Source organism: Ruditapes philippinarum, unplaced genomic scaffold, assembly GCF_026571515.1.
Source record: "Ruditapes philippinarum isolate M1 unplaced genomic scaffold, ASM2657151v2 ctg2038_1_1_1_1, whole genome shotgun sequence".
Taxonomy (NCBI): domain Eukaryota; kingdom Metazoa; phylum Mollusca; class Bivalvia; order Venerida; family Veneridae; genus Ruditapes; species Ruditapes philippinarum.
In genome coordinates, this window is record NW_026856438.1 from 130114 (window position 1) to 158100 (window position 27987).

Consider the following 27987-nt stretch of genomic DNA (forward strand, 5'->3'; position numbering starts at 1 on the left):
CCTATTACAAACATATTTATAAAAATATGATGATAGTTACCCGCTATTTTAATCACTATAAAATGTTTCATTAGGAGAAACATAAGAATAGGTAAATTTGTGTCAGACGTTTAATGATATTATAGCAAAACAATCAACTGAAATAGATCGACGACATGAGGCAAAGTATAAAGTCAAAGATATCCAATTTGATAATAAAAAATATGATCTTTTTGCAAACAATTGGATTGTAAAATTGAACGTTAAATGTATTTACAGTAATTATTCATCTGTTGTTACAAGGAAACAAAATTCTTGAAGTACATTGTACCTATTTATCTTAAGGTTATAACGTCTTAAATGCAAAGCCTTCAGGGTGTAATCCCTATTTCTTAAATGTTCTTAAATTAAATGTTTCTTTTTTCTAGTTCTTGCAATTATAAGTTGTCAGGTTGTAATGACATTTTAACGTTTAATAAATTACGATTTTTTGATAATTAGGTTCTATAAATGGCTGACGAAATCAATGATCTTTACGACAGGATAATAATTAAATTTAATGCCGAACTTTCTAGATTCCTTTATTCACTTGTTTGTTTCTATTTTTTGTGCAACGTCAGGAAACCTTAACAAATTATTGAAATGACTGTTATTCAGTTGTTGTTTTTATAAGGATTCAGCTGGTGTTCGAAAATTATTACAGAGTACTTTCTTGGGAACAACAACATTAAATTTAACTATCTACTATCTATTATTCAGCCTGCTTCGCTAAAAGGGAGAGAATCGTATTTATAAACCGGGGTCGCTGCTTGATCAACGGGCGAGGCGAATGTTTTTCGGGACAATTGATCTCTGGCAATAACCAACCTTTCTTCTCCATATTTTATTAGGATACATAATTAAATGTCAGTACGAACAGTTTTATAGGTTTTCATGAAATCGATTTGTATCATGCAAAAAGCAGCATAAGCAATTCGTACGAAAAGGGTTTCGTACCACCTGATTTTGCAGAAAAAATATTAAAAAATCATAGCATGAAGAGGAGGAATAGGGGTTTGTTTCTCAGGATGCATAGCTGCGTGCCATCTAAAACAGTTTAAATAGTTTTAATTAAATTCACCTTGTGTTGTAAGAGGAAAAGAACAATATAACAACTGCAGACACTATGACAAGGGTATACGCTTGTTACGGAGGTAGCATAGTAACAGTCTAAGGATAAAGGCCAAATGAGACAGTCTGATACTGCCTAAAAGGAATAGAAACTTTCGAAGTCGACAGAGAATAAAATATTTCCATGCTATCATCAATGCTTTCAAATTGTGTTTTTCTTTTTTTCCCAACCTTCATTTGTCTACTTATATAGTTTTAAATAAATTCATTTTTATCATTCATGTAAGCACCATTGTCCTCCTACAGCTGTTACATGCCTCGCATCCAGGGGCATAAAATAAGTTGCTCTATTATATTGTCCCGCATGAAATTTTATATAATAATTTATTCCTTTCTCTAGTTGCTCTTGATTTATCTCACCTTTTCATGTTATTTTGTCATTCATTATATAGAAAAACATAAAAAGCAATATGGAAAGAGAACAATATTTTTCTTTCTTTATTTAAATAAACATTGAACGATATTGTTACAATGTCACATAATTTGCATGGCATGTGTTTATTGTACCTGAATCATCTTAATTATACTTTATATTGATTATCAAATTTTTAGTTTTATCAATAGATGCATTTTGCATTACTTTCCCACTACAACCGGTAACTTAAAGTATGATTTGTATATAATTGATCCAAGAACCATAATTCTCTTAAAGTATGTTAGGTATCAACATCAAAAATTCATTGAAGAGTAAAACAGTAACTCTACATCTATCTTGATAGCATCTGAGTTATAGTCTTTCGTTATAATACTAAATTAAATGAAAACCTTTTATTAATACACCGTTAAATACGAGTTAAAAACTTAAATTTTCGTTCAGTAGAGCACTATTTCATTTAAATATAAGATTTCAAATCCTATTTGATTGTAGAGTTTTTGTTAGAATAAATAGAGAATAAGTGTTCATTATTTAACGTAAATATTAATAAAAAGTGATTGCTGACAATTAAACATTTAGTTATATGTACCTATTAAAATGATTATTTTCTTTTCTCCTTATGTTTGTTCATGATATTAAGTCTACTATTATTTAACGTTAATCTGGTACAAATCAGTAGAGTTTAATTAATGGAGTCATATGTTATTAATCGTTTTTGAAGAATATTCATTTCCAGTTTTGATAGGGCATGGGTTCAAACCCCAGAAGATTTAATTTTGTTATTTTTTATTGGCCATGATGATATCTCAAGAAAATCGCATTTTGCTTATTATTAAATGATTCTATACTATAGCCTTTAACAATGACACGAATTACAAAATTGGGCACTAAAGAGTTTGCAAGGTTATTATACCAAGTCTTCTAGGAATAATAAAATAATGATTTGAACCCTAAGGTAACAGTTGTTATTGAAAACTCAAATTCAAAACCAAGATGGCGAAAATTTGATAAAATTCTTTTTTTCACCATGATCGTATTTTGACTTTTGCTTTCTTGGTGTTGTTTTGTTATTTTGACTTTCACCATTGTACTTTCATTTTTCATCATCGTATATTCGACTTTTCACAATCATGGTTTCGTCATTCGACCTTTCACCATCGTACTTTCAATTTTCATCATCGTGAGTAAGCATGCGCACTGATTAATATAATATTATTTATATGATATTAATATACTGGCTCATTTTACATGTTTTACAGAGCCTGCAACTTTCTTTTTAATTTTGCCTTGAGCGGCGTTCTTTTTTAATGTCCTTGTTTTTCTTATTTATCTGATTATATAACTTTTTTTTAAAGAAAACTGAACCTAAGATCTTTTACCATCCATCATGATATGAAATATAATTATATTATTTTCTATATTATCTGAACTCATGACCGTCATATATCATATTGTAAAAAGCAAAACGATGATAAGTCACTGTTAACCCGTAAAAATTGACAAGTTGAGGAATGAGCTATTCATTTGACCTATTGTAAAAGTCAGTGTCCTCAACGTCATTATTCTTATAATAAGGAAGTGAAAAAATTTAATTTCATTACCGTATAATTAAATTAGAAACCTCGACAATTTGTCGTCATAAACACAGTGACGGAAAATGGTCAGGACAAAAAAAAACATAAAAAATAATCTTGAATAAATGAAAAGTATAACATGTATAATAATAGAATTACTATAGATACCCAAGTGCATGCTAGAAACATTATTTTAATTATAGTGTATTGTGTTGCTCGTCGATTGTGTTATATAACTGTCCACGCATCACACGAGCTTATCGTTATAATTAAAGTACAAAGCTCACGTATTTATATTTATGAACAAAAATACAATTATGCAAAGAAACCTTTGTAATACATTCATTCAGAAGAAAGTTGTGATTTACAACAAATATAAGCATTCTCCTTCAATATAAAAATATATGATTTTTATTGGTTTGATTTTTTCGCGCCGCAGCAATGCAGAAGACGTCATCTAAGGACCTTGGTGAATGAATACTCTAGGTGCCCCTACGTGCAGTATTTGAGGGACGAACGGACACCTTAGTAGAACCACCGACGTTCCGTAAAGTATCTGAATAGCTTCGTCACATGAAAAATCCCTAGAGAATTTACAGCTGTCAGGGGCAATGGTTTGAAATGAATGACCTTAACCTCTTGGCCATAAACGCCTCAAAATTGATAAAAAGATACAGTAATGTAGGGAGGGTGATTTATGCCAAAATTACATCTTGCTTTCTTACGTTACATCGTGTGCTTTTCTAACTTGTACATCGTGCTTTCTAACTTGTACATTATGCATTCTGACATATATACATCTTGCATTCTGACTTTTACATGTTGCTTTCTTACATGCACATTATGCTTTCTGCTGTGTGCGACTTGCTTAATTTTTATGTTGATGTCGTTATTTAACGATCAATTATTATTCATTTGTTGATCTGGTATATTAACTCAATAAATTAACCTGCAACTGTTTTTATTTGGGTCTATTTACTCAGCTTGAATGACGAATGTCATAAAGGTAGAATGCGCATAGCCGAAAGCCGAATGCAGCAAGCATAATACAACGCGACATCTGGTGTAATAATATGTGACACCAAATTATGCTAACAGGTGGCGCTACAGTTATATTCTCGGTAAAGTCCGTATTGCGGTTCGGATTCAGTTTACCCAGTTACGTCCCTTTGTTTTTAAAATTTCCATTTGCACTCATGGAGGAAATATACAAAACGATTTAAACCAATTTTTATATTTATTAATGAAACTCTGTATTCCAGCTGACAATGACAAGTTGCCAACATTTCCAAATCAATGGTTTTTAGAATTTATTTTTATTCATCAACAAAATAATTATAAAATAGAACAGTTTGTTCAACATTGTTCAAAGTTCTTTGGCCATAAAAAACTTCTTATTAAAATATTTCATCCTCTTGAAAAGTTCTTAAATTTTGACATGGCTTATTTCCAATACCTGTGATCATCCACAACATTTTTAATGTATTTCTATTAATTAGGACATTTTCTCGCCTATTTTCAAACTAATTTAGTACACACGTTAGTTGAATTTATTCAACTTGTCAAAAAAATGTCTTTTTTCACTAAGTTGAAATTATTCACTAAGATGCTTTATGAATACGGCCCCAGGTTCTTGTTCACAGTGTCAGCTTAAAACTGAAGGAACTGCTGCCAAAATCAGCTGATTCTGAGAAAAAAAGGCAAAACTGTCTAGTCTGTCAATCTGTGAGAGTTTAATTAGCTTTAGGACGAATGATTTCATAATATTAATTGATGAGTACATAAAAACAAAATGTACAAAAAATGTCCCAAGAAATGGTTATAAAATCAAATGAATTGTTTGTCATAGAAGATATTAATAAACATTTTTTCTACATTCTCAGTGGTGTTTGTATTGCAAATACTATTGCCTTAAGGTATAAAACTGTTTTGATTTAAATGAGTAAAATCTGCTATACATTTCCAATATCATGAACGCTATAATTAAAGAAAACTACTAAAAGGGCATCTTCAGCCAAACATGCAATATTCATTTTACAACCATTTCTTGGGACCATTTTTTTTACATTTTGTTTTTATGTACTAATCAATTAATATTATGAAATCATTCGTCCTAAAGCTACACCACGGCGCATATCTATATCGGTACCCTCTTTGCGAAATCTGCTCAAACGGTACCCTCTTTACACATGCACAGGTCTTTCTCTGCTAAAAACAAACCAGCGATGGATAACAATCCAGTAAAATTTCAATGTAATAAGGAAAGGGGGTTTGACACGTACAAAAGATAATTATATACCACGGAACACTAAAATGTTTTATTTATGTGCTGATTTGTCATGTGCCCGTTTTTCATGTACTGCAACTTCACAATAAGCTACAAAAAATCGACATGTCTTGCTTCGCCCATCACCTCGACATACTTTTCGGGCTGCAATGAACCGTGGGCTTGGTTATATATGCATCATACATATTTAATATGTTCATTTACATATCATCTTCGGACAAATGCCAGTATATTGTCAAAAATAAATGTAAAATTCATAAAAACACCCAACTTTCGGTTTTGCAGCGTACCCTCATGGCACAACATATGCTTTTATTTGCGTTAATCGTTAAATAGGTATGTAATATTTCTTACTTTTATGTAAATATTACATACTTAACGATTAACGCAAATAAAAGCATATGTCGTGCCTTTTGGGTACGTATGTGTTAAAAAATGAGAGGGTGCCTATGCTATAAAATTCAAATGAAGAGAGGTAGCCCGTGCCGCTGCAAAAGAAAAAAAGGCAAAACTGTCTAGTCTGACAGACTAGACAGTTTTGGCATTTTTTTTTTCTCAGAATCAGCTGATTTTGGCAGCAGTTTCTTCAGTTTTAAGCTGACACTGTGAACAAGAACCTGGGCCGTATTCATAAAGCATCTTAGTGAATAATTTCAACTTTGTGAAAAAAGACATTTTTTTGACAAGTTGAATTGAAAAAATCTAACGTGTGTACAAAATTAGTTTGAAAAGAGGCAAGAAAATGTCCTAATTAATAAAAACACATTAAAAATGTTGTGGATGATCACAGGTATTGGAAATAAGCCATGTCAAAATTTAAGAACTTTTCAAGAGTATGAAATATTTTAATAAGAAGTTTTTTATGGCCCAAGCACTTTGAACAATGTTGAACAACTGTTCTATTTTATAATTATTTTGTTGATGAAAAAAAAAAATTCTAAAACTATTGATTTGGAAATGTGGAACTTGTCATTGTCAGCTGGAAATATAATTTGACCTACAGAGTTTCATTAATAATATAAAAAATTGATTAAATCGTTTTGTATATTTTTTTCTCCATGAGTGCAAATGGAAATTTTTAAAACAAAGGGAGGTAACTTGGTAACTGAATCCGAACCGCAATACGGACTTTACCGAGAATATTACTGTAGCGCCACCTGTTAGCATATAATATGGGTGTCACATATTATTACACCAGATGTCGCGTTGTATTATGCTTGCTGCATTCGGCTTTCGGCTATGCGCATTCTACCTTATGACATTCGTCATTCAAGCTGAGTAAATAGACCCAAATACAAACAGTTGCAGGTTAATTAATTGAATTAATATACCAGATCAACAAATGAATAATAATTGATCATTAAATAACGACATCAACATAAAATTAAGCAAGTCGCACACAGCAGAAAGCATAATGTGCATGTAAGAAAGCAACATGTAAAAGTCAGAATGCAAGATGTATATGTCAGAATGCATAATGTACAAGTTAGAAAGCACGATGTACAAGTTAGAAAGCACGATGTAACGTAAGAAAGCAAGATGTAATTTTGGCATAAATCACCCTCCATAGTAATGTTATAATGCGATGCAGTTAAAAGAATACATATATATTAAACTATGATCAGATAACAAACAAACAAAAAAACTTAATTATAGTTACCGCTATGTGAATCACTATACAATGTTTTAGTTTAATCTACAGGAGAAATATAAGAATTTTTTTTTTGTCAAAAGTATAATGATTTATAGCAAAATAATGAACTGAAAAAGTTCAACGATATATAGCAAAATATAGAGTCAAAGATATCCAATTGGATAAAAATGTGATTGTTTTGCAAGACATTTGATTGTAAAAGTAAAATATGAAAGTATTAGCTGTAATACTTCTTCTGTTGCTACAAAGACACAAAATTCTTATAGTACATTGTACCGATTTATCTTAAGGTTTTAACGTCTTTATTGTGAAGCCTTTAGGGTGTATTTCCTATTACTAAAATGTTCTCCAATTAAATGTGTTTCTTTCTGGTTCTTGCAATTACATGTTGTCTTGCTGTAATGTCATTTTGACGTTTAGTAAATAATAACAACGTTAATTTTATGGTTTGATTCTGTAATTGGCTGACGATATCAATGATCTTTTAGGAATTAAATTAAATGGCAAAACTTTTTGATTCCTGGCGTTCCTATTTTTTTGTGAAACGTCATGAAACCTTATAAATGATTTCAAATACTGTAATTCAGTTGTTGTGTTTATTCTAAGGATTCAGATGGTTTTCGATAATCATTACAGGATACATCCTGGGAAACAACTTCATTTAATATGACTATATAGATTATTTGCTAAAACTCATTTTAAATTATTTACTAGGAATAAGTTTGTTGAGCTAAATAGGGAGAGGAATGGATTTATAATCCAGGGTCTCTGCTTGATCCACCTCAAACAGTTTAAAACAAGTTTTAATTAAATTCACCTTGTGTTGTAAGAGGAATAGCACAATATAACTATCGCAGACATTATGACAAGGGTACACGTTTGTTTACGGAGGTAGCATAGTTTTAACAGTCTAAGGACTGACGATCAAATAGGTCTTATAATGCCTAAAAGGAACAGAAACTTTCGAAGTCTTCAGAGAATATATTAAATTAGTGCAATCATCAATGCTTTCAAAATGTTTTTTTTTTCTTTTTTTTTTCAATCTTAATTTGTCATTTCTACTTATATAGTTTTAAATAAATTCCATTTAATATATACCATTCATGTAATCACCATTGTCCTCCTTCAGCCGTTACGTGCCAAGCATCCTAACGTTATTTGACCGGCACTAGAGGCATAAAATAGTTGCCTCGCGTAAACTTTTATTTAATTATTCATTACTTGTTCAAATGCTCTGATTATTTTTTCCTTTTCATGTTATGTTCGTTACATTAAACCGAAAACATAAAAAAGGAAAAGGAAAGAGAGCTATATTTCAATAGTATGTAGGGTATCCATCATATGTGCATTCATTTAAACATGTAACAATGTCACAATAGTTTGCATGTGTTTATTGTCCCTGAATTATCAGAATTATATATTATTATATATTCAAACTTGAAGTGATAACAATATATCCATTGTAGATTATTTTCACACTTTAACCGGTAACTTAAATGTTATTTGTTTAAACTAAATTTAATGAAAACCTGCCACTGAATACATCATCAGTATGAATTTCAAATTTTAATTTCAATTCTAAATGAATATAGCACTATTCCAATTAAATTGTATACTTCAAATATTTATTAATTGTTTGAATATTTATTTAAAGTTATTGTTAGAATAAATAAAGAACAATTATTCATTATTAAACGTAGATACATTTGCATTAATAAAGAATGATTGCTGATAATTAAACACACATTTATATGAACCCATTACAATGATTTAATTTTGTATTTCATATTATAATATATATTTTCTCTACCATTATTTAACGTAAATCATGTGCAAACCAGTAAAAAATAATATCGAAATAATTGTTATGTTGAGAACATTTCAGCATTATTTGCATAAGAATTAGGAACGGAATAGAGCATGGAAGCAAGGAAAATTGCGTGTAAACATAACCTCATACAACGACACAGTCGTATAAGATTATACTTCATATGCACACTTTACGATTCTACGTATCTTAGACCTCCTTTATAGATTTCCCTATGAACAATGTAATCGATTTCTATCAAAATTAGATAGTGTTTCGTAAGAAAAACATCTTTATTTGTTTAATCAGTTAATGCACGTACGGGGCATACTAATTAAAGCAACTAACGGTTGTATTATTACCAGTATTGTCTCAATATAATTCCTTTCCGAATAAAGCTCGTAATCACCAAAATTATGAGGGTTTACGGATGGCGGTTTTGCTTTAAACACGTCAATCTTTTCCTTCTGTAGATCTAAATATAGAGGAAGTATATCAGTTAACACTCACTTACACACACCAAAAATATTAAAAGGCAGGTTTAAGGTGGATAGCTTCAGCTTTAGATACTGAAATATAATGTTTTCGGATAAAACACCATCCTGTTTTGCATTATGTCTTGTTAAAATATATTAATGTTGACGTTAGGCTTTTATCAAAATATATGTTTATTACAATTTCTATTTTGATCGCTATAATAGCTAAAAAATAACGCGTAATTATCGTCAATTTATGGAATTTTTGTTCCAATCACCCGCCACAATTATTTGTATATGAATGGTAAGGAGACAAAAAAATGGACGAAAAAGGCTGACACAAAAGTCAATCAAATAAAGAGTGGCGGCATGACCCAGTGGTTAACGCGCCGGACTAGTAATCTAAGGATTGTTGGCCGCGTGTGTCAACACCACGTCAGGTGCAAGCCGTTGTTTCCTTAAGCAAGAAACTTTACACTTATTTCTTATCACCCCAGGAACGGATTCATTCGAGAGTGTGTTAATAAGCTTTAAGCTTCCAACACAATCGAACTGAAAATGAATTCGTATAAACTAATCAAATAAATCAAAACTCAGCTGTATGGTTTTGTAATTGATATATTGACAACTTTGGATGATACTATATGATTACAGTATATCATTTTAAGCTTTCAAGGACTGTTCATAATTAAAGGCAAACTAAATTCAGTTTGCAGTAACGAAATACTATAGTTGTTTTATGAATTTAAAAAAAAGATACCAAATTTGTTACCATATATGGCAACATAAGAATTCAAAACCAATTGTTGTTGTTTCAATGTTTCAGTAACTAATACATTTATCTTTTCAGGATTAAAACTGGAGGTTACACCCTTTACTTTCAATTAGTATTCATCCGGTTATTTATTTACATAAAAGTTTGGATGAATTAAGTAAATAGTTAAAACAATATTTGAAAGTAATTTATAAGTTGACATAACTTTTACAAATGTACGGAAGCGTCCAGGTGCCAACTATTATGTTGAACTTCTTAAATCTAACTCCAACGTAGAAGATGAAAAACACAACCTTAATAGGATTTTATAACTCCTACGCATGTCTTTATAACTCCTACGTTGGAGATAAACACATTCTTTTTGGACTTTTTGCACTCGTGGTACAAAAACTACAACAAAAACAGCAAAGAAGAAGAAAATAAATGATAGAAGTTTAATACTCCTACGTTGGAGAAAAATATAATAATGAGATAATTACTGAAACATACAACTTTATAACATTTACTCTCAAATAGGAGATAAAAAGCTTAATAAGGACTTTGTAACTTCTACGTAGAAGATAAGTGAACCAATTTTGGAGTTTGTAAATTAGGAATTATATGACCACATCAGGCCTTTTTATCTTTCTCTGGGACTTTTTCACGTAGGAGTATAAAGTCCTACGAAGTAGTTACAGACTTTTTATAAGGCTTTTAATCTTTGCCGTAGGATTTAAATTATTTTTAACCATTATGAATCGGCATTTGACACCAAGCCGCTTTCGTACAAAAGATAACAAAAAAGAGAGATTTAAACGTTAAAGTCGGTTGAATTAAAGGTTAGGTAGATTATAAGTAAATCATATTCATATCAGACAAAGAATTTGTTCTAGCAAGTCACTGAGAAATATTATTATAAGCATGAAGTCATACATAGTCATACTGGTGTTAGTGTTGTTTACTGTCTATGTTCAAAGCAAGGGACTTAAGGAAAAAATTGAAAGTCTGGAAAATCTGGTGACAGGTTTAAAAACTGATATTCAACAGTTAAAGTCGGAACACCAACGAACAAAACGAGGTAAAGCAATTCTTATGTTATGTGTAATTGTCCTTAGCCAATTTCATTGGTTAAAGATAAACGTTTCTTTAACTACGCACAAAAATTATTTTCTCCACAATTTTGTACTTTTTCGCTGTTCAGACAAGCTTGCGATAAAGATACTTTTTTGCATTATTCATTTTGCTTGTTTTTATATTAAGTTAAACAATGTTTTGGGTTTAAAACATTTACTACATTTATAAGAGATAATAAAGCCATTTTTAATGTTTGAATTACTAAACAAGTTTTTTGGATACATTTCATTACAAGGAGAACTAACTCTAAACAAAAAACACAAAAATATATCAAAATTTGATACTTGTTTATTTTATGAATGGGAGAATACGGCCATGGCTCAATGAAAACTTAATTATTATTTTACATACAAAAGAGCGAAGAAAGCCCTGGGAACAGATGCTGACTTCGTTCCTTTTTACTTAATACAGCACAAAAAAGGCTGGTGGCGAAAACTAAAAAACGCCACATGCGCAATTCACTTAGGTAGAAAAAACAACTGTCCTAAATAACACAAAATTGTCCTTTTTATACTTTCTCATCATAACAAAAAGTCATTTCACTATTTGCCGATACACCAAAAACTCATTGGCTGTTACATCACCAAAGAATCTGTTCTGAACACAATGTCGCATTACCATAGCATAAGGTCTACCAAACTATATGTGAGCCATGACTTGCCTTGACAATCTGAAAAACACATCAAAAAACCAGCAGCAAACAGAAACATTGTTAATTTTCAACATATTATTTTGCATAAACACGGGTGTGGAGGGCGGGTGACCAAAATTTCAAGATACATTTAAACTTAAACATGATTATTTTACAAAAATATACACCCTGTCCAAAAGTTTGACCTTCCCTTGTACAAGATGGCGAATGGAAAGGTAGACTGCTAAATTCCGGTACAACCGTCATCTACCGTAAAAAATTAAACCATCAAGAATTACTCCCCTTGTAACGTGTTCAAGCATATAGGGCTTAAACAGTATTACAAGGAGAACTAACTCTAAACAAAAAACACAAAAATATATCAAAATTTGATACTTGTTTATTTTATGAATGGGAGAATACGGCCATGGCTCAATGAAAACTTAATTATTATTTTACATACAAAAGAGCGAAGAAAGCCCTGGGAACAGATGCTGACTTCGTTCCTTTTTACTTAATACAGCACAAAAAAGGCTGGTGGCGAAAACTAAAAAACGCCACATGGCTGAATAATGACTAAATCAAATTCAGCCATAATTATCGCCACCACAGAGTTTATTTTTTAACAAATATAATTCCTAGTGACTAGAAGCGGTACAGAAGAAATAGCAAATTGATTAATTAATCAACATAAAAGAGAAATACATAATTTCTAAAACATGAAAATAACGAAATAACATATAAATAATTTAATCCTATTTTGAGTTTTAATATTACGATGTAATGTCTTTAATCATATAACTTTTAACATCCAATGCAACATCAAATGTCATTTCAATCTAAAGATATTAAAAAATGAGACATAATATTTAACATCGTACATGTAGAGATGATATATTTCCGGTTCTTTAAGATCGATTAGCGCGAAATAATTGTTGTGTTTTTTTGTTATAGTTTATTCCATTTTTTCTTATTGTGTGGTTCCTTTATTCCTAATGTACTTATGTTTTAATTTTAAATTAATGGTTTATATTTTGACGTGTCTGTCTGTTATGCAAGTGTCATAACCCTTTTCAAAATTTGGTTCTTTTTTGTTTCGCCATAATTATTGTTTTCCTTTTTATTGTTGTCGTGGAATTACACTAACGCGTCACATTAAAGGTTCCATTATTGTCACTGAAAGAACACATCTGCGGATGTTTCTGAATTCCATTTTTCACCATTGTCATGTATTAATGTTAAATACTGTTCAAGACGGTAACATTGACGGTAGCTTCCATTTACGAACAGACGACAAAATAAGGCCGAGCTGAAAACATTTTAAATTTTGTTGTTTTACGTCGTACATTTAATCAAAGATGTTATATTTTCGATCCTTGAAGATCGTTCAGCACGACATAATTGTTGTGTATACATGTTATGTGGTATTTTTAGTTTCTTCTATTTGGCCTTTTTCAACTTGGGTGGTTCCAGTATTCCTACTTGAATACTGTCTAATCACCCTTAGGATATGTTGCCTGCTTTTTAAATTGTCTTTTGACGTCTTATCTGTGATATGCAGGCTTCATAACCTCAGATCCCCTTTCAAAATTCCATTTTATTTAGTTCCGCCCATTGTTTTCTCGTTTAGGGCACACGCATTTTTTTAATTGGGGACCATACGCCGCTTTTCATGGAATGGCACTACTGTGTCACATTGAAGGTTCCATGATAACCGCCGTATGAACACATCTGCGGATGTTTCTAAATTCAAAATTTCACCATTTTCGTGTTTAAATGTTGAATTCTGCTTAAGCCGTTGCTAGGGGGCGTGGACGGTAACTTGCACTTTCCAGTACCGTCCATGAACAGGCTCAATCAAACCGAGTCTGCAACATTTTCGATTTTGCCGTGTTGGGCGTTCTTTAGGGATTCTGTTTCTTCTTCATTTAACGTTATTTAGGGATTGTCTTTTCTGAAGATAACAATTTAAATGCTAAGTGAATTACATTTTTTTGGTATAGAACGTGAAATGTAAAAGTGTTATACATATATGAATGTAAATATGTTATGCATATATGCACTTTTATTTTAGCTGCAAGTGGAAGCGCAGTGGCGTTTTCAGCCCATGTGAATAGCGACGACAGCTTGACGGCTGGACAGGTCATCGTATTTGACACCGTGCAAACGAACATCGGCAACGCATATGATAACCTCCAGGGAAAGTTTACATGTCCTGTAAATGGAGCATATCATTTCACAGTATCAATTCTGTCACACGTCAACCATTTATTAGAAGCATTCATTAAACATGAAGGTACTTCAGTAGCTGGTCTCTATACAATTGGGGCTGGTCCTGGTAGCGACGATCAAAGCTCAAACTCTGTCGTGGTTCACTGCAGAGCAGGTCAACAGGTTTGGGTAGAAAGTCAAAATAATTATCTGATCAACGGGGAACAAGTTGGATTCACGCTTTTTACGGGCTTTCTTATTGCTGCTGATGTGGAAACAGAACCTTTTGGGTAGTGCCTGTTGGCCCTGTTTTATGACCATTCTTCTAATGTTACTATTACAATATTATTAGAATTACCCATGCCTCCTTTTTCAAACTATGAAATGCTAACAGGAAAAGATTTTATTCATACAATGTTTGATTCAATAATAAACATTCAATTGAATGATGTGTTTTTCCCTCAGTCCAAAATTATGATCAATGCTAGATCTGCAAATGAAACAATTTTTATTAATAACTTGATTAAAATAAAATAAAATGAAACACGGAATTTAAAAATCTATCATGTTAAGCTTTGACCTCTAAGTGTGACCTTGACCTTGGAGGTAAGGGTACAGGTGTTGTGCATGACATATTGTCTTATTGTTGTTGCTATTTGTGCCAAGTATTTTCAATTTTCCCTTGAACTATGAAGAAGACATAGATTGGACACAAAATATACCCCATAACAGACTATGTTAATCTTTGACCTCTAAGTGTGACCTTGGAGGGAGGGACCGATGTTTTGCGCCTGACATATCGCCATCATATTGTGATTATTTGTGCAAAGTATTTAAAGTATTTAATCCTCCTTTTTTCTTCGAAAATGCGGGGGACAATTACTGATTGAGTGTTTAATGTTTTTGTGACATTCTTAGTACATTTCCTTAAGCTTGATTTTCATTTTATTGTTTTGGCTCATCTGGTTGCTTACAGCTTTAATTCTGACGTTTATATATTTTAGCATGTTTGTCGTCAACGGTTGCCATTTAATCAATAGAAGGAAATGAAAGTCGAGAGACAAATGTATTATTTATCCGAATCAAAGAAATGTATCATACTCAGTTGCTTGCACAAATAAGGTTTTGGAAAAAGTACTTTTTTCGAATTCCCTTTGTGTCTGAGGGGTTGCCTTTAAAACTGGATGTATCAGAAATACAGCCACTGTTTATCATTTTGTGATCGTGAGAGGTGGCTAATTGGGTTAGAAATACTAGTGTCGCCTATGCATCTCTTAACTTCAGCAGGAAAGGTGGGTTTGAACCCTGGTGTTTCTGTAAGTTTGTAAACCCAATGTTAGCCAAAATTACATTTCCCATTTTGGTTCTATATAACCTAAAATTTTTTTGTTTCGCTGATTTATGTAATTATATTCATTCATACACCATTAATACATCTTTCAGTGCTTAGTTTACATGTAACAAATATTCATAAGCCTTATCATGATTGAATAGATTTAATAGTATTTAATTATGAATTATAATAACTAATGATATGAGTTTCTTCAACGAAATTATGAACGTTAAATATCTAAATTGTGCAACTCATCGAGAGAGCACACCGTATCCAATGTAATCAGTTCAGGCCTAAAGTAAAAAATTATTTGTTTTCGTTCCGTCTTCTTATCCACAAAAATCACTGAAAATGCATCTATTGCTTAACACGTTTGTATTTAAAATATGACATAAGATATGTCAATGAAAGAAATCGCTTATATCTTTTTCATGTCTTTACCGTGTAAAGACACACCACTTACATTTTAGTAGGCTGGTTCCAGTAAACCACACTACGACCATATGCCGCTTTTCATAGAATGGCACTAACGTGTCACATTAAAGGTTCTATGAAAACGGTTGTATAAACACACTTGCGGACATTTCAAAATTAAAAAAATTACCAGTTCATGTTGAATATTGAATTCTGCTAAAGACGGTGCTAGGGGACTTAAACGGTAGCGTGCAGTAATCACTTCCTCTATGAACAGGCTCAATCAAATCGACCTTGCAACATTTTCAATTTTGTCTTGTTGGGCTTTCTTTTATGATTCTATTTTTCTCTATTTTGACATATTAGTTCTACGATGAATTCAATCTCTGTATAGATGCTAAGCGTTCACATTTATATATCAATATAAAGTCAGATTAAGATAAGAATAATCTTCTTTTAAAAATATTTTGCATAAAATAAATGCTTTACTAACCACTTACCATACCCTACCCAAAATAGAGAAAAACAGAATCCCTAAAGAAGGCCTATAATGACAAAATTGAAAATGTTGCACGCTCTGTTTGATTGAGCCTGTTCCTGAACGGTACTGGAAAATGTATGTTACCGTCCACGCCCGCCAGCAACAGTCTAAGCAGAATTAAACATTTGAACATGAAAATGGTGAAATTTTGAATTTACAAACATCCGCAATGTTTTCAAGCTTAGATTAGTCGCGGGAGGGAAAACAATGTTATTTTAAAGTCTAAACCTAATGCACGTAAAATCATACTAATAAAATAATCTTACGGCTGTAAAATTATCAAGATTTTCCCAATTAACCCTTTCCAAAATTATTTCTTAATAATTACGGAAGTCGTAAGCGTTGGCTTTTAAGTTGCGTCAGAAACTGATAATCCGATCACGTGCGATCAACTATGGAAGATAATGAAGGCTGGGAGTGAAAATAGCTCCTTTTCTCTCTTGCATGTTCTTTATTTATAAAAAAAACTCTTTTACATGTCGTATTTAAATAGTTTGGCCACATCCGAAATAACTTGCTCCCGAAAACTACGAAGCAGCAACTTTCAAAATTTGTGTATCTTCTAAATATTATGTATAGTTTAGCAATATAGTACTGGCTTTTATAATTATTATTAAATATCAAGTTTAAAAATTTCATGGTTGAGAAAAAGTGATTATTTTATATCAAACAGCAATATGAATAGCAATATTATAATTAGATGCTCGTTACCATGGTCGTCTGCAGTTTAAAAATCTGGAATGTATCTCATACTACAAAATTGGCGTAATAGGTGAATTAGATATAATTTAATAATTAAGAGTCTTTGCAGCCAGATCTTTACACTCAAATACTTCCTACAGCCCTAAGTAATGACACGTACAACAAAATTAAACTCCTAACGTCAAGAGTTTATATAATGATCAAGGTAACTATGTCTGGGGATATAATATTGCGAGCCCCAAGCAGTCTTTATTGTGAAAATGAGACAAGGAAATACTTCTACTTAGTGTATAAATCAATTTGGCAGTATTTCTTGGAATATACAGCTGAAATTTATAACAAAACGTGATGATGTGAAAGGATCATGATGTAATGTTAAATAAGTGCATCAATAAAAACTGTCGTCCTGGTGATCGGACACTTATGCCACGTTGTGACGCATGCGTGTCAAACTAATTTGTTATCTTTCAATTAAGGCGAGACAGTCACTGTGATTCTAAACAATTTTCTTTGATTTAATTGCTTGAAAAATATTTTTTTTCCGAATTGTTACTCTTAAAATATGATTTTTAAACAGTTCTTAATTACAATTGAAGCAGTGTTTTCTTTAATTAAAAGTGATATTTAATTTTTTTTTTGAAATGACTCAAAATCACAATATACTTGACTTGAACACAATAAAACATTTTATCATCTCATCGATCCTGCTTAGGTCTTTATCAGAATTAAACTGAATTGTTATGGTGCGTTAACTTTTGACCCTAAGATTGGAACTTACGGTAAACACATAACATTGGAAACAGTATAAATCTTCTATCAAATGTTCCCTGATAGCCAAAAAGATAACCTAAACTATCTATACTTAACATCTTTATAGTTTTAGCTACAAAGTATTATCTAAAGGTATGACTTTCCTTATGAATTACCTCCGCTTTGAAGGGTATTCAAATAGGCTAGAATTACTGTCAACATATTGGAACGTTCAAACCCAAGAAGGATCAATTTTTTTTCTTTCTTTCTTTTTTCTTTTAACATAATTTATGTCTTTCTCAAACTTCTTTTCAAAAGGAAAATGTGTTTCATTTTAATTATTTTATTTATATATCTATCTTTTGACAAATAATGCTAAATCTAGTAACAAATATGGTACCTGATATTTTCAAAGTTCAATAAAATCAAAACTTCACGGTAAAATGTTTTAGTATTTAATAAGATCAACCAGGATAGTGTTGAAAAAGATTTAGAGAAACTTTAAAAACAGCCCCTAGGTTTTGGTAGATTTCGGGGAATTTTTCATTTTCAATTAGTCTATCTAAGTAGGAAAATGGTAAAATGCATGTTCGAAATGGGTAGTATACATATATCATAATAGTTTTTGAGTAAAAACGATCATTTTCCTTGTGAGCTCAATGCTATTATTCGTTTCTTAAAAAAACATTTTTCATAAGAATGATGCTATAGATTATTTAAAGTTTCCTCATTTCTGAAAAGGTGCTCTTCTAACAATCAATAACTTTAGTTTGTTTTGACATTTTGACACCAAACTTGCTGTGTGGCAGCTTGGGATTGTCACTTAGATATATGGGAGCAAGGTCGAGGTCATTTGCTTACAATAGAATTTTCAGCGTCTACTCAAAAACTTCAATGCACTTTGACTTACTGATTCCTGTCACATCACAACTTGATCGTTGAAAACATGGTTTCGTCGCAAAGCATCGCTTCTTGTTTATATTGATTTCAAGCCTTTGCTTTCTTTAAAATAGGGAGGCAATTACAATTACAAATGACATGACCATTGCAGACGCAGTTTAATTGAGTCTGTTCATCAGGAAGACTGGAAAAGTGTAACATCCCACACGGCCCTAGCACCGACTTAAACGGTATTCAATCTTCCACACTTAATGAGTTGGTATGATACAGTTCGACAGTGTGTTGTCTTTAATAAGACCTCATTTTTGTTATAAGCAGTTTCCATCCTGCTGTGGTAAGTTATCATTTCAAGTTTTTAATCATTGCATGTATTTACATTATAAATACATATCAAATCACTATATCACCCATATAGACTCGTTTCTATTTTCAAAAATGCAACATATCTTTAGCAAATACGTGTCTTATTTCATCTGGCTTCGTTTTTTATTTTAAAGACTCCCAAAAATCATATGAAATCCTTATTGTGATTGATGTAAAAGGTTCTGTCAAAATGTCATAAATGGTGTTTTTAAATAAAGACGGCATAATACATTTTTGAGAACAAGAACAGATTCTATTTGACTCGCAAAATTTCATATCATTATTCGGTCATCTCATATTTTTTTCGAAATTGAGATTTACTTTTGTGTATATTTCTCTAAAATCTTATGCATATCCTGTTTTCATCTTTAATGTCCCAGCTGATCTATGTAAGAACTTCAAATTTAATGTTTTATACATTTGAACCTCAACGGAGATCCTTTAGACACTTTTAATCTTAAACATTTGTATTTAATTATACTCCATATTATTCAGTTCAATAAAGGGCTTCAACGAATTCGAAGGAGAGCATGTCAATAAAATAAAATAAAATTAAATGTACGAGAAAAGATATTACATTTTTGGTCGTTGACCCGTTCTTATCGTCAAAATTTATTCGATTTCAAAATCTTTTCATTACTATAATCAACATGTCAATCGAATTAAAATTGGAAAAATATTACGTTTTAGGTTGCTGACACGTTTAACTCGTTAAAAAAATTCGATTTAAAAGAATCATTACTATAATTAAATTGTATCTTTTAAACGGAATGATCTTTAAAGTTAATGTGCTGTTTGCAGAAATAATTCAGTTCAATCAAAATAATACTCAATTGCAATATCCATGATTGAAATCACTCCAACGCCATAAGATATTTTTTTGCAATCAACTTCTTTTTATAAGGATCCAATTATTTTGATATCGGTATTTTAATGATATAAAACAATAAAATATTATAAAACAATTAGTTGAAATATAAGACAACAAATTGTTCTAATTTTGACTTTAATTGTTTGTAATATGAAACGAAAATCAACGTCATCTGATCGTCATATTATAAATAATAATAATAATAATTATAATAATAATACTAATTATAATAAAAACACATGACTGCTTAGACGTTGAAATTACATTTTGCCTAATGATATCCTTCATTTTTTTCATTGGTACATTTGAAGATATACTATGCACATCTTTGGGTGATATGATTTTATTTCAGAAATTTATTGAAATGTAGTAAAATGTTCCTGAATATGTCTTATTTGAATAAGTGAATGTATAAACTATGTTTGTGACACTGCATTCCTTATGATTTGTTTAGTTAGTTTGGTAGGTTCTTATAAAACTGCCAGTTTTTGTAGTTACACTGTGTAATGGTACTGTGATTTACTGTAGTGTGTAAAGTTTAAAATGTAACACAGTTTTTCTTTGCGTATTTTCTAGCTAAAGATACTTCAGCGAACAGGTTTTATAGTACTGCTAGACCTGTTCGCTGAAGCCAATCCCGTATCGAAAGTCAACCAGAACCGTGGCATATTTATGTCATGCTGTAATTCAATAAATTTGGGTGTTCTGGACAAAAGCTATTTTAATACAGGTAGTTAGATATATTTTGGACACTTCAGTCTATATTTTTGAACACAGAACATTAGATTGATGAAATAATGCCTCAAAACTTATCAGCGGATTCACATTTCATAAAATACGCCGCCATTGCTGCCCTGATTATCACATGACTAGCGAGAATTTAGGTTGGGATACCCTTGCATGACATTCGGTGACCCGTGACCCAAATGCTATTTTTAATTGAAAACGTGGCTTTGCAATTATGAATAACGGTGTATTTATTCAATAACAGACATTGTACCAAAAACATGTTGGATTAATATTGTTTTTAGTGATGATTCATGAACTATTTGTTTGTTTTTATATAAAATCAAACACTTCCTAAAAACAGTGTACGATCCATTACTAAAAATAGATGCTAGAATTTCCAAAATATGAAGTTCCGCGAGATTTCATTTGAAAGCAGACTCCTCCATATTAGTAAAAATTCTCTACATATTTCTCTAAAAAATAGTTGGGTACACAATGTCATCGAAGTTTCATTTAAAAACAAAACATGAATTGATTCAAAATTGATTTGTTTATCAAATGGTATTTTTATTCGACCCAAATTTGATTAATAAGGGTAATTTTTAATAGGTTTTTATATACGGCGCACGAACTGCCAAACTCTGGTAGCCTTTGCAAATAGGATTGACCCATAACTTTACTGTCGCAACATCAATATAAAAGCGACATATAAAGTTATGGATGCCAGAACTACGTATTTTCACGATGTTTACATTTCAAACGAGACTGTTTGGTAATTATCAAGATTATTTTTTTCAAATACAATATATCATTTGGGCAAAATACAAGTATATCTATATTCAGTACAAATATTTCCATGAAAACATAAGTTTAATTATTTGAATGTAGAAACATGATCTAAAATTTTCTCTAATTGTATATATAATTGTTACCTCAAGCCGCTATGCGCTTTTAATGTCAACAGAAATAAAGAAAAACATTCGATTTTAGATAGAAAAAAAACAACAAATTATTCGAAAACTTGCAAATAACAAATAAGGTCATAGCAATAATCATTCATTCTGTTAAGAATGTATTAAGATATGTTTTGGAAGACTTCAATTTTATTTCGTCGTTCTTGTATGAATGGATTTGTTAGTTGTTACAAAAACATATCATTTAATATATAAAAGGATACTAGGTAAATTAATTAATTAATTAATTAACGATATTAACTATTTCCGTCTTTACTATATTTTTTAAAGAAATTGGCATTCAAAACTCTTATTATTCAGCAATATATGCGATACTTTACATTTTCTACTTGTCTTAATTCTTAATCGAGTATTTTTTTCTTTTTTGTTTGTTTTTATTTTTCGGAAAAGAAAAACGATGTGACGGCAACTTTAACTCCGCATAACTTGACAAGTTTAGAAGTGGGTAATTTCTTTCACATTTTGTACAGTTCAGTATCCTCAACGTCATTATTCTAAAAAAACAGGAAGTGAGCAAATTACATTTAATGACCGTATAACCTGATAAGAAACCTTTACCATTTTCTCCATCTACATAGTGATTAGTAGGCGACCGACGCAGCGAATAAAAATAGTTCTTGAGCAAAGTACACCCTAACCGACATAAAATAGTTCTGGATATTTTAGATAAAGATATCAGATAAAGCAATAGACAAGTTTTTTTTGTATTTCATGGATTACTTGACAAACCTCAAACTAGGAAATTGTACTTTTTGTTTGATTTTTTTGTGCTTTTGTTATAAATTTCACACTGCTTCACTGAAAAATATCTTTTAAATTAGTTCAATAATTCTCGATCGTTAATTTATGATTTTAATTGATCACAATTAACTTTGTTATAACCTCATGTTAATTCAAGTGTATAAGACACAGTTGTATTTCAATTACTTCATGATAGATTTCTAATTATTTTGATTCCGAAACTGTTTTGTAGAATGAGTAAATTCAGAAAAGAAGACAAAACATAATTAAATACCTTTTTTAATTATTGTTTTATAGATTAAGTATGTGTAAAGCAAGGTGGTTCTGAAGTTGTTCAATGTTTCGATTAAATATCTGGAAAAAGTGATTCCCAAGAAGCATCATAAAAGCAAAATTACATGGCAATTTCAGGCTCGGTTTGAATGTACATGATGGATAATGAAAATATGCAACATCCCTAACTAGGAACAGTTGAGCGGAACTAAATTCCCAATACTTAAAAGGGCTGGTCACAATGATCCCAAAGGACCAGAAAAATATAACAACACTGAAGTGAAGTACGGGAAATCTTTTTACGATAACCATACAGCACTTGGCACCTGCTGTTGTGAAATATAAAAAAAAATCTGGAAAAAATGTGAACCTGCTATTTTAAATTACTATATAAGAATATACATAAATGACCATTCATTCGAGTTGTTGAACAACATGTTTGTTATTTTAATCACCATTTTATAAGACGAAAAATATGCATAAGTTATTTGTTTTCAATTTATTGAACAATTTTATAAAGACCGTATTAAAATTTATAAAGCATTCACTATTCTCCTTAGTTGTAATAAAGGGTTTGTTACTAAAATTTCCTACACATGCACTATTTTCTAAACCTAAAATCGATTGTTTGTTATTCGAATTTCCTTATCATGCACTATCTTCAAGGATTTGTTATACAAATACCTTTAACATAGTTCAACTAAAACTGTTGTAATCTAGAGTGTTATATTTTTCATCTGTTCATAGGTTAAAGATTATGGACTATTATAAATAAATTTGATCAGTAAATAAAAATCATAATATTATGTTTCTCGTTTTTTACCTTTTGCCCTTTTATATAAAAAAAATCGAGGAAACAAAAGTTAAAATTCTATTTGTCCTGAATTTAAGATATACTACAGGAAATTTAATAAAGGTCTATAAATAGAAAATAAATATTTTAAGTTGAAAGTAAATAAAATATTAACCAGAAATTGTAGATACCCCCAAACAATGATTTGTAAAAAAGAGATGAAGGCTTTACCTTTACAGTTATTTCAGCAGTTTCAATAATTCGTTAGTTCGAACAGCCAAAAGAATAAAGGTTGGGAACAGATAAACAAGTTTGTATAATCTACAACTCATGAGCTTACTTCGCCGGGTCGCACGTGACAAACGTATTCCGATTACAATAACGTTTTGATATAGGTTAAGTTCTTCCGTATGTATAGACGACGTAATTTAGAAAATGTCTGCTATTTGACAGTCAAAATTACTATATAAGGTATCTTACTTAACAATAGCTATTATTTGAGTGAAAAGTCTAAATAGTTCATTTCCTTTATATAGATTGTTTGTCTGTGGTCGTATGATCATCCCAATCACGTTTATGTTTAGAGCGAATCTGCAAATAACGTGTTATTTTGTTGTGGTTAATGCTCCCGATGGATCAATCTTTTGCCAACTTTTTTTAACTAATTTGTTACTCGCGCTTGTTCACTTCCCGAACCTAAGCTCTGGGGTACTTGTGTCATACGAAGAAGAAAAATGGCAATGGTACAAGTGTAGGGCAAACCTACGATCAATGGCTTGAGAAACAAGCATTTTAAGCCATTTAAAGTCATAACGTCCTCTGCCAATTGCAACTTTTGAACAAAACAAGCCATACTAAAATCAGTTTGATTATTTTGTTTTAACGAGTCTGTCCTGGCATGCCCTTTACATATCATACCTTCTTGATTTTTCTAATAATTAGTAAATATTGCTGCAAAAAGCATTTCAATCATAAGTATTTTATTTAGTTTTAAGAATCTGTTTTGATATTGTTTGTTATGAAGGCATATTTTCAATTATCAAAAATGAATACTGCTTAAGCCGGTGCTTGGGGTATATAGGACTAATACATGTTTAATCAAACCTTTAGCTTTGCTGTTTTAGAGATTCTTTTCCTTTTTATGTTTAAACCCGTTCAACGCCCGTTATTATTTATAAGTTTTCCCACTTTGGCTTCTATTACTAAAAGGTAAAAGAATATCTAAAGTTTATTGACAATCAAGATTTAATATAATTCTGTTTTATAGGATGATTCCCGACAAATTACTCCCAACGGATATAATTAAATAAGATCTAGAGTTAATTCAGCAAGATTTACTCGATCTTGATCCGTCTTCTTTAATTCAAGGGAAATGGGCTATTAGTTTATTGATTCATATATTTGTGGAATGTATACCAGCGTAACATTTTCAAGGACATATGGAATTACAAAGAAAGAATAACATTACTAACCGATGTCAAGAAAATTTAGAAGAAAGATCAGCATTTCACGGCTCATTCTCCTAAATAAATTAAGGGTATATAAACAACTGAAAAATTCTAAAAAAACCCTAATATTATTAAATGACAAATAGTACAGTTTAAATATGTCGGTATCACTTATTTTGCATCAAAGGTATGATTATATACTAAACTCCTGATTTTTTTGCAGTTGTTTATTTTCATGATTGGATTCAAACATTGAAAGAAACGTCATGCTTGTAAAATGAACAGTTCTTGAAAACAAACATCTGACTTTACTGACTAAAACATAAAATAAAGTGTCTGCATGCTTTATGTCCACCTTTTTTATTTTAATTCGAGTGAAAAATAATATATTTATAAAAACGTGCTCATTATATTGCTGATTGATCTAATATTGTATTTGATTAACAAAAGAATAATAATTATTGTGAAGCATTACTACATTCCTACACAGTCAAATATTAAACTGAAAACAACTTTATCTACATAGCCTTTACTCTTTAATCCGTTGTGTATTATGTAATATGAACAGGATATTGCTTAAATCTAGAAAACGTATTAAACATAAAAAAATAGATTATTAATTGAAATTGTTCTTAAAAAATAATAATTGTTCTTCAATTATACTAAAACGTATATAACCTCATTTCTCGCATATGTTTTTATAATATGATAAACATCTAAAATGCCTGTTATTGTACAATACAAAGACGGATGAGACACAGTTGTCAACCTTTCAAAGATATTGTGATGCTTCTAAATAAACCAATAGAACGCGCTGTGGATTTCTTTGTAACGACATGTTTTATATTGGTCGTCTGTTCTCTTGGAGAATTGTCAGTCTCCCATCTGAGCTTCGGTAGCAAGGATCATATAATTATAGGAATATTAAAGGAACACTTTTATAAGTAAGATTCGATTTTTATTCAGTTTATATTTACCTATTCTAACAATGTTTTAAGTTTTATTGTATTTATCTTGTATATTATAGAACGGAATTTGAAATGAAATTAAAAGGAAAAAATTGAAACAAACAGATGGCAGACGTTTATATCTTTGTAAAACATGTTAAAGATTGAAACTTTCTAGCTCAAAGATCTTTTCAGATTTGCATTTTATAGTGATAAAAATATGTAAAGAAAATATACATATGTAATTATTTTAGGTTTTAAATTTTGATACTGCTGTTCTTTAATTTTCTTTTTTCAAAATTGGTTTTTTTATTCACAACAAAGAAATGCTAAACCAAAACATTTTCAAAAGTTATCTTTGATAATGCATCAAAAACAAAATGATCAGCCGTGTATAATGAGGCACACAGATTCGCAGATAGTTGATAAAATACTTCTTAGAATTTATCAGATTGCATTTAGGAAGTATGAATGTATGCTTTAAAAAAACAACTTATGAATGAATGTCTGGAATTGTTTTGTCACGTATTTTGTACATAACCGAATGTGTTAATGCGCGAATAGCAGAAAACAAATACAAGCTCGTACAAATTATAGATAATCAAAAATATAATTTCGCATTTCCACAAAACAAAAATTAATTATAATTCAAAAAGTGCAATCATTCTTTTAATTCTTTTTCAAAAGTTTTTTTTTGTATGATGGAAACTTACATTTTGTAGAGTTATCCCAGTCACTGATCCGACATTATTGCGATATTGCGACTTTCTAAAATTACGAAAATAACATATGTTCAATAATTACAAATAAAAAAACGAGCTTTAGAAAAACAAATTGCAACTTGTCTCTCAATGCTGATAAACTTGCGGAGAAATTGGCTATCACTGGTTAGCTATCAAAGATGTTTAATTTAGTGATATTTTATTGCTTTTTGAATTCAATTTTAGGAAAATTTGTTTTACATATTAACAACAATTATAACAAAGGACAAAAGGGGTTGAACAACATGCTCTAGCAACATTAGGAATTGTCCTTTCCCCTTAAGCATTATAACAGATAGAAACGAATACATGTTTAAACACTATACGCAAGAGCAATACCAAAGATTAAGACTGATACAAATATAAAGTAGCACAAAGAACTCGTCATGTACTTTAAATAAGGTACATTTGGTATGATTTTTATATTAAAAATTTTCCTGCTCTTGCAGTATGTGATGATTTGTATGGCTGTTCAAAAGTTGTCATTTATAAAAGGAATTAAAAAGAATTAAATAAATATCAAAGTAAGCCGGTTTATGAATGCGTTAATATCCGTGTACATACTAATTAATAACAAAAGAGCGCACCAATTCAACAGTATCATTTGAAGGAAACATTTTCGTTCGTTTACGATATACATTTGTACATTCTTTAATGCTGACATATAAAATAAAAACGCTTCTTTGTACTTATTTCTAGACATTAAAAACAACTTGAGCGATAATTGCTACTTGGGATACAGGTTTAATTGTGCGTGCCATAATTATACATGTCAAATAATTCTTGCGTTCAGTCGAGCACATTTACAAGGGTTATGTACATCAATTAAAGTAGTCTATGAACTCAAAGATGTAAAGTACAAGGTTGCTCCTGATTCGTACAACAAATAAGGTAAAAGCCACTTTTGAAGTTCAACGTGTTATACTTGCACACACGGTACATATCCTGAGTTAGTTTGGAAAGCATCTTGTTTCAAACTATATCGATTTGACGCTGAACTAGACGCGTAAAAAGAAGAAAAGGTGTAGATTTGCGTGTCAAATAAATGTATGAACCGGTGAATTGCTTATGCATTTTTAATGAACTTATTATAACTATTCTCTTACACGTTTCATATAACCAGAGCTTTCAGTAATAATTTCTTTAAAAAATAGCCGTATTGATTGATCTTTAAGGTTCTAATTTCAACTAAAATTCAATTATAAGAGATGCTGTCAGTGTCAAATCGTATGAATTGAAAAGAAGCAAATATTTTTTTAATGTTTCATTGTTTCTTTGGCAAATACCACAGTTTGATGAACAGTAAAATTTAGGTAATTATAATAACAGAAAGAAAACATACATATCGTGTCGGGAAGTACAACGGTATTATGCCATTTTATTTTATTAACATG

At 30.7% G+C, this 27987-nt stretch overlaps 1 protein-coding gene across 2 annotated transcripts in view; it reads left to right on the forward strand.

Moving 5' to 3' along the window:
• The window catches only part of LOC132746537 (complement C1q tumor necrosis factor-related protein 3-like), a 31350-nt gene extending 16892 nt beyond the window's left edge, over positions 1-14458 (forward strand). Inside the window, exons 1-2 of one of the 2 annotated variants that reach the window (XM_060735722.1) lie at positions 10960-11155; positions 13917-14446. In XM_060735722.1, coding sequence (XP_060591705.1) covers positions 10999-11155; positions 13917-14347 — 588 coding nt within the window. In that variant the 5' untranslated portion in view covers positions 10960-10998 and the 3' untranslated portion in view covers positions 14348-14446. Of the gene's footprint in view, positions 1-10959; positions 11156-13916 lie in introns of those variants that run through there. The other variant, XM_060735724.1, reaches the window with a different exon arrangement.
• Positions 14459-27987: the final 13529 nt, after the last annotated feature.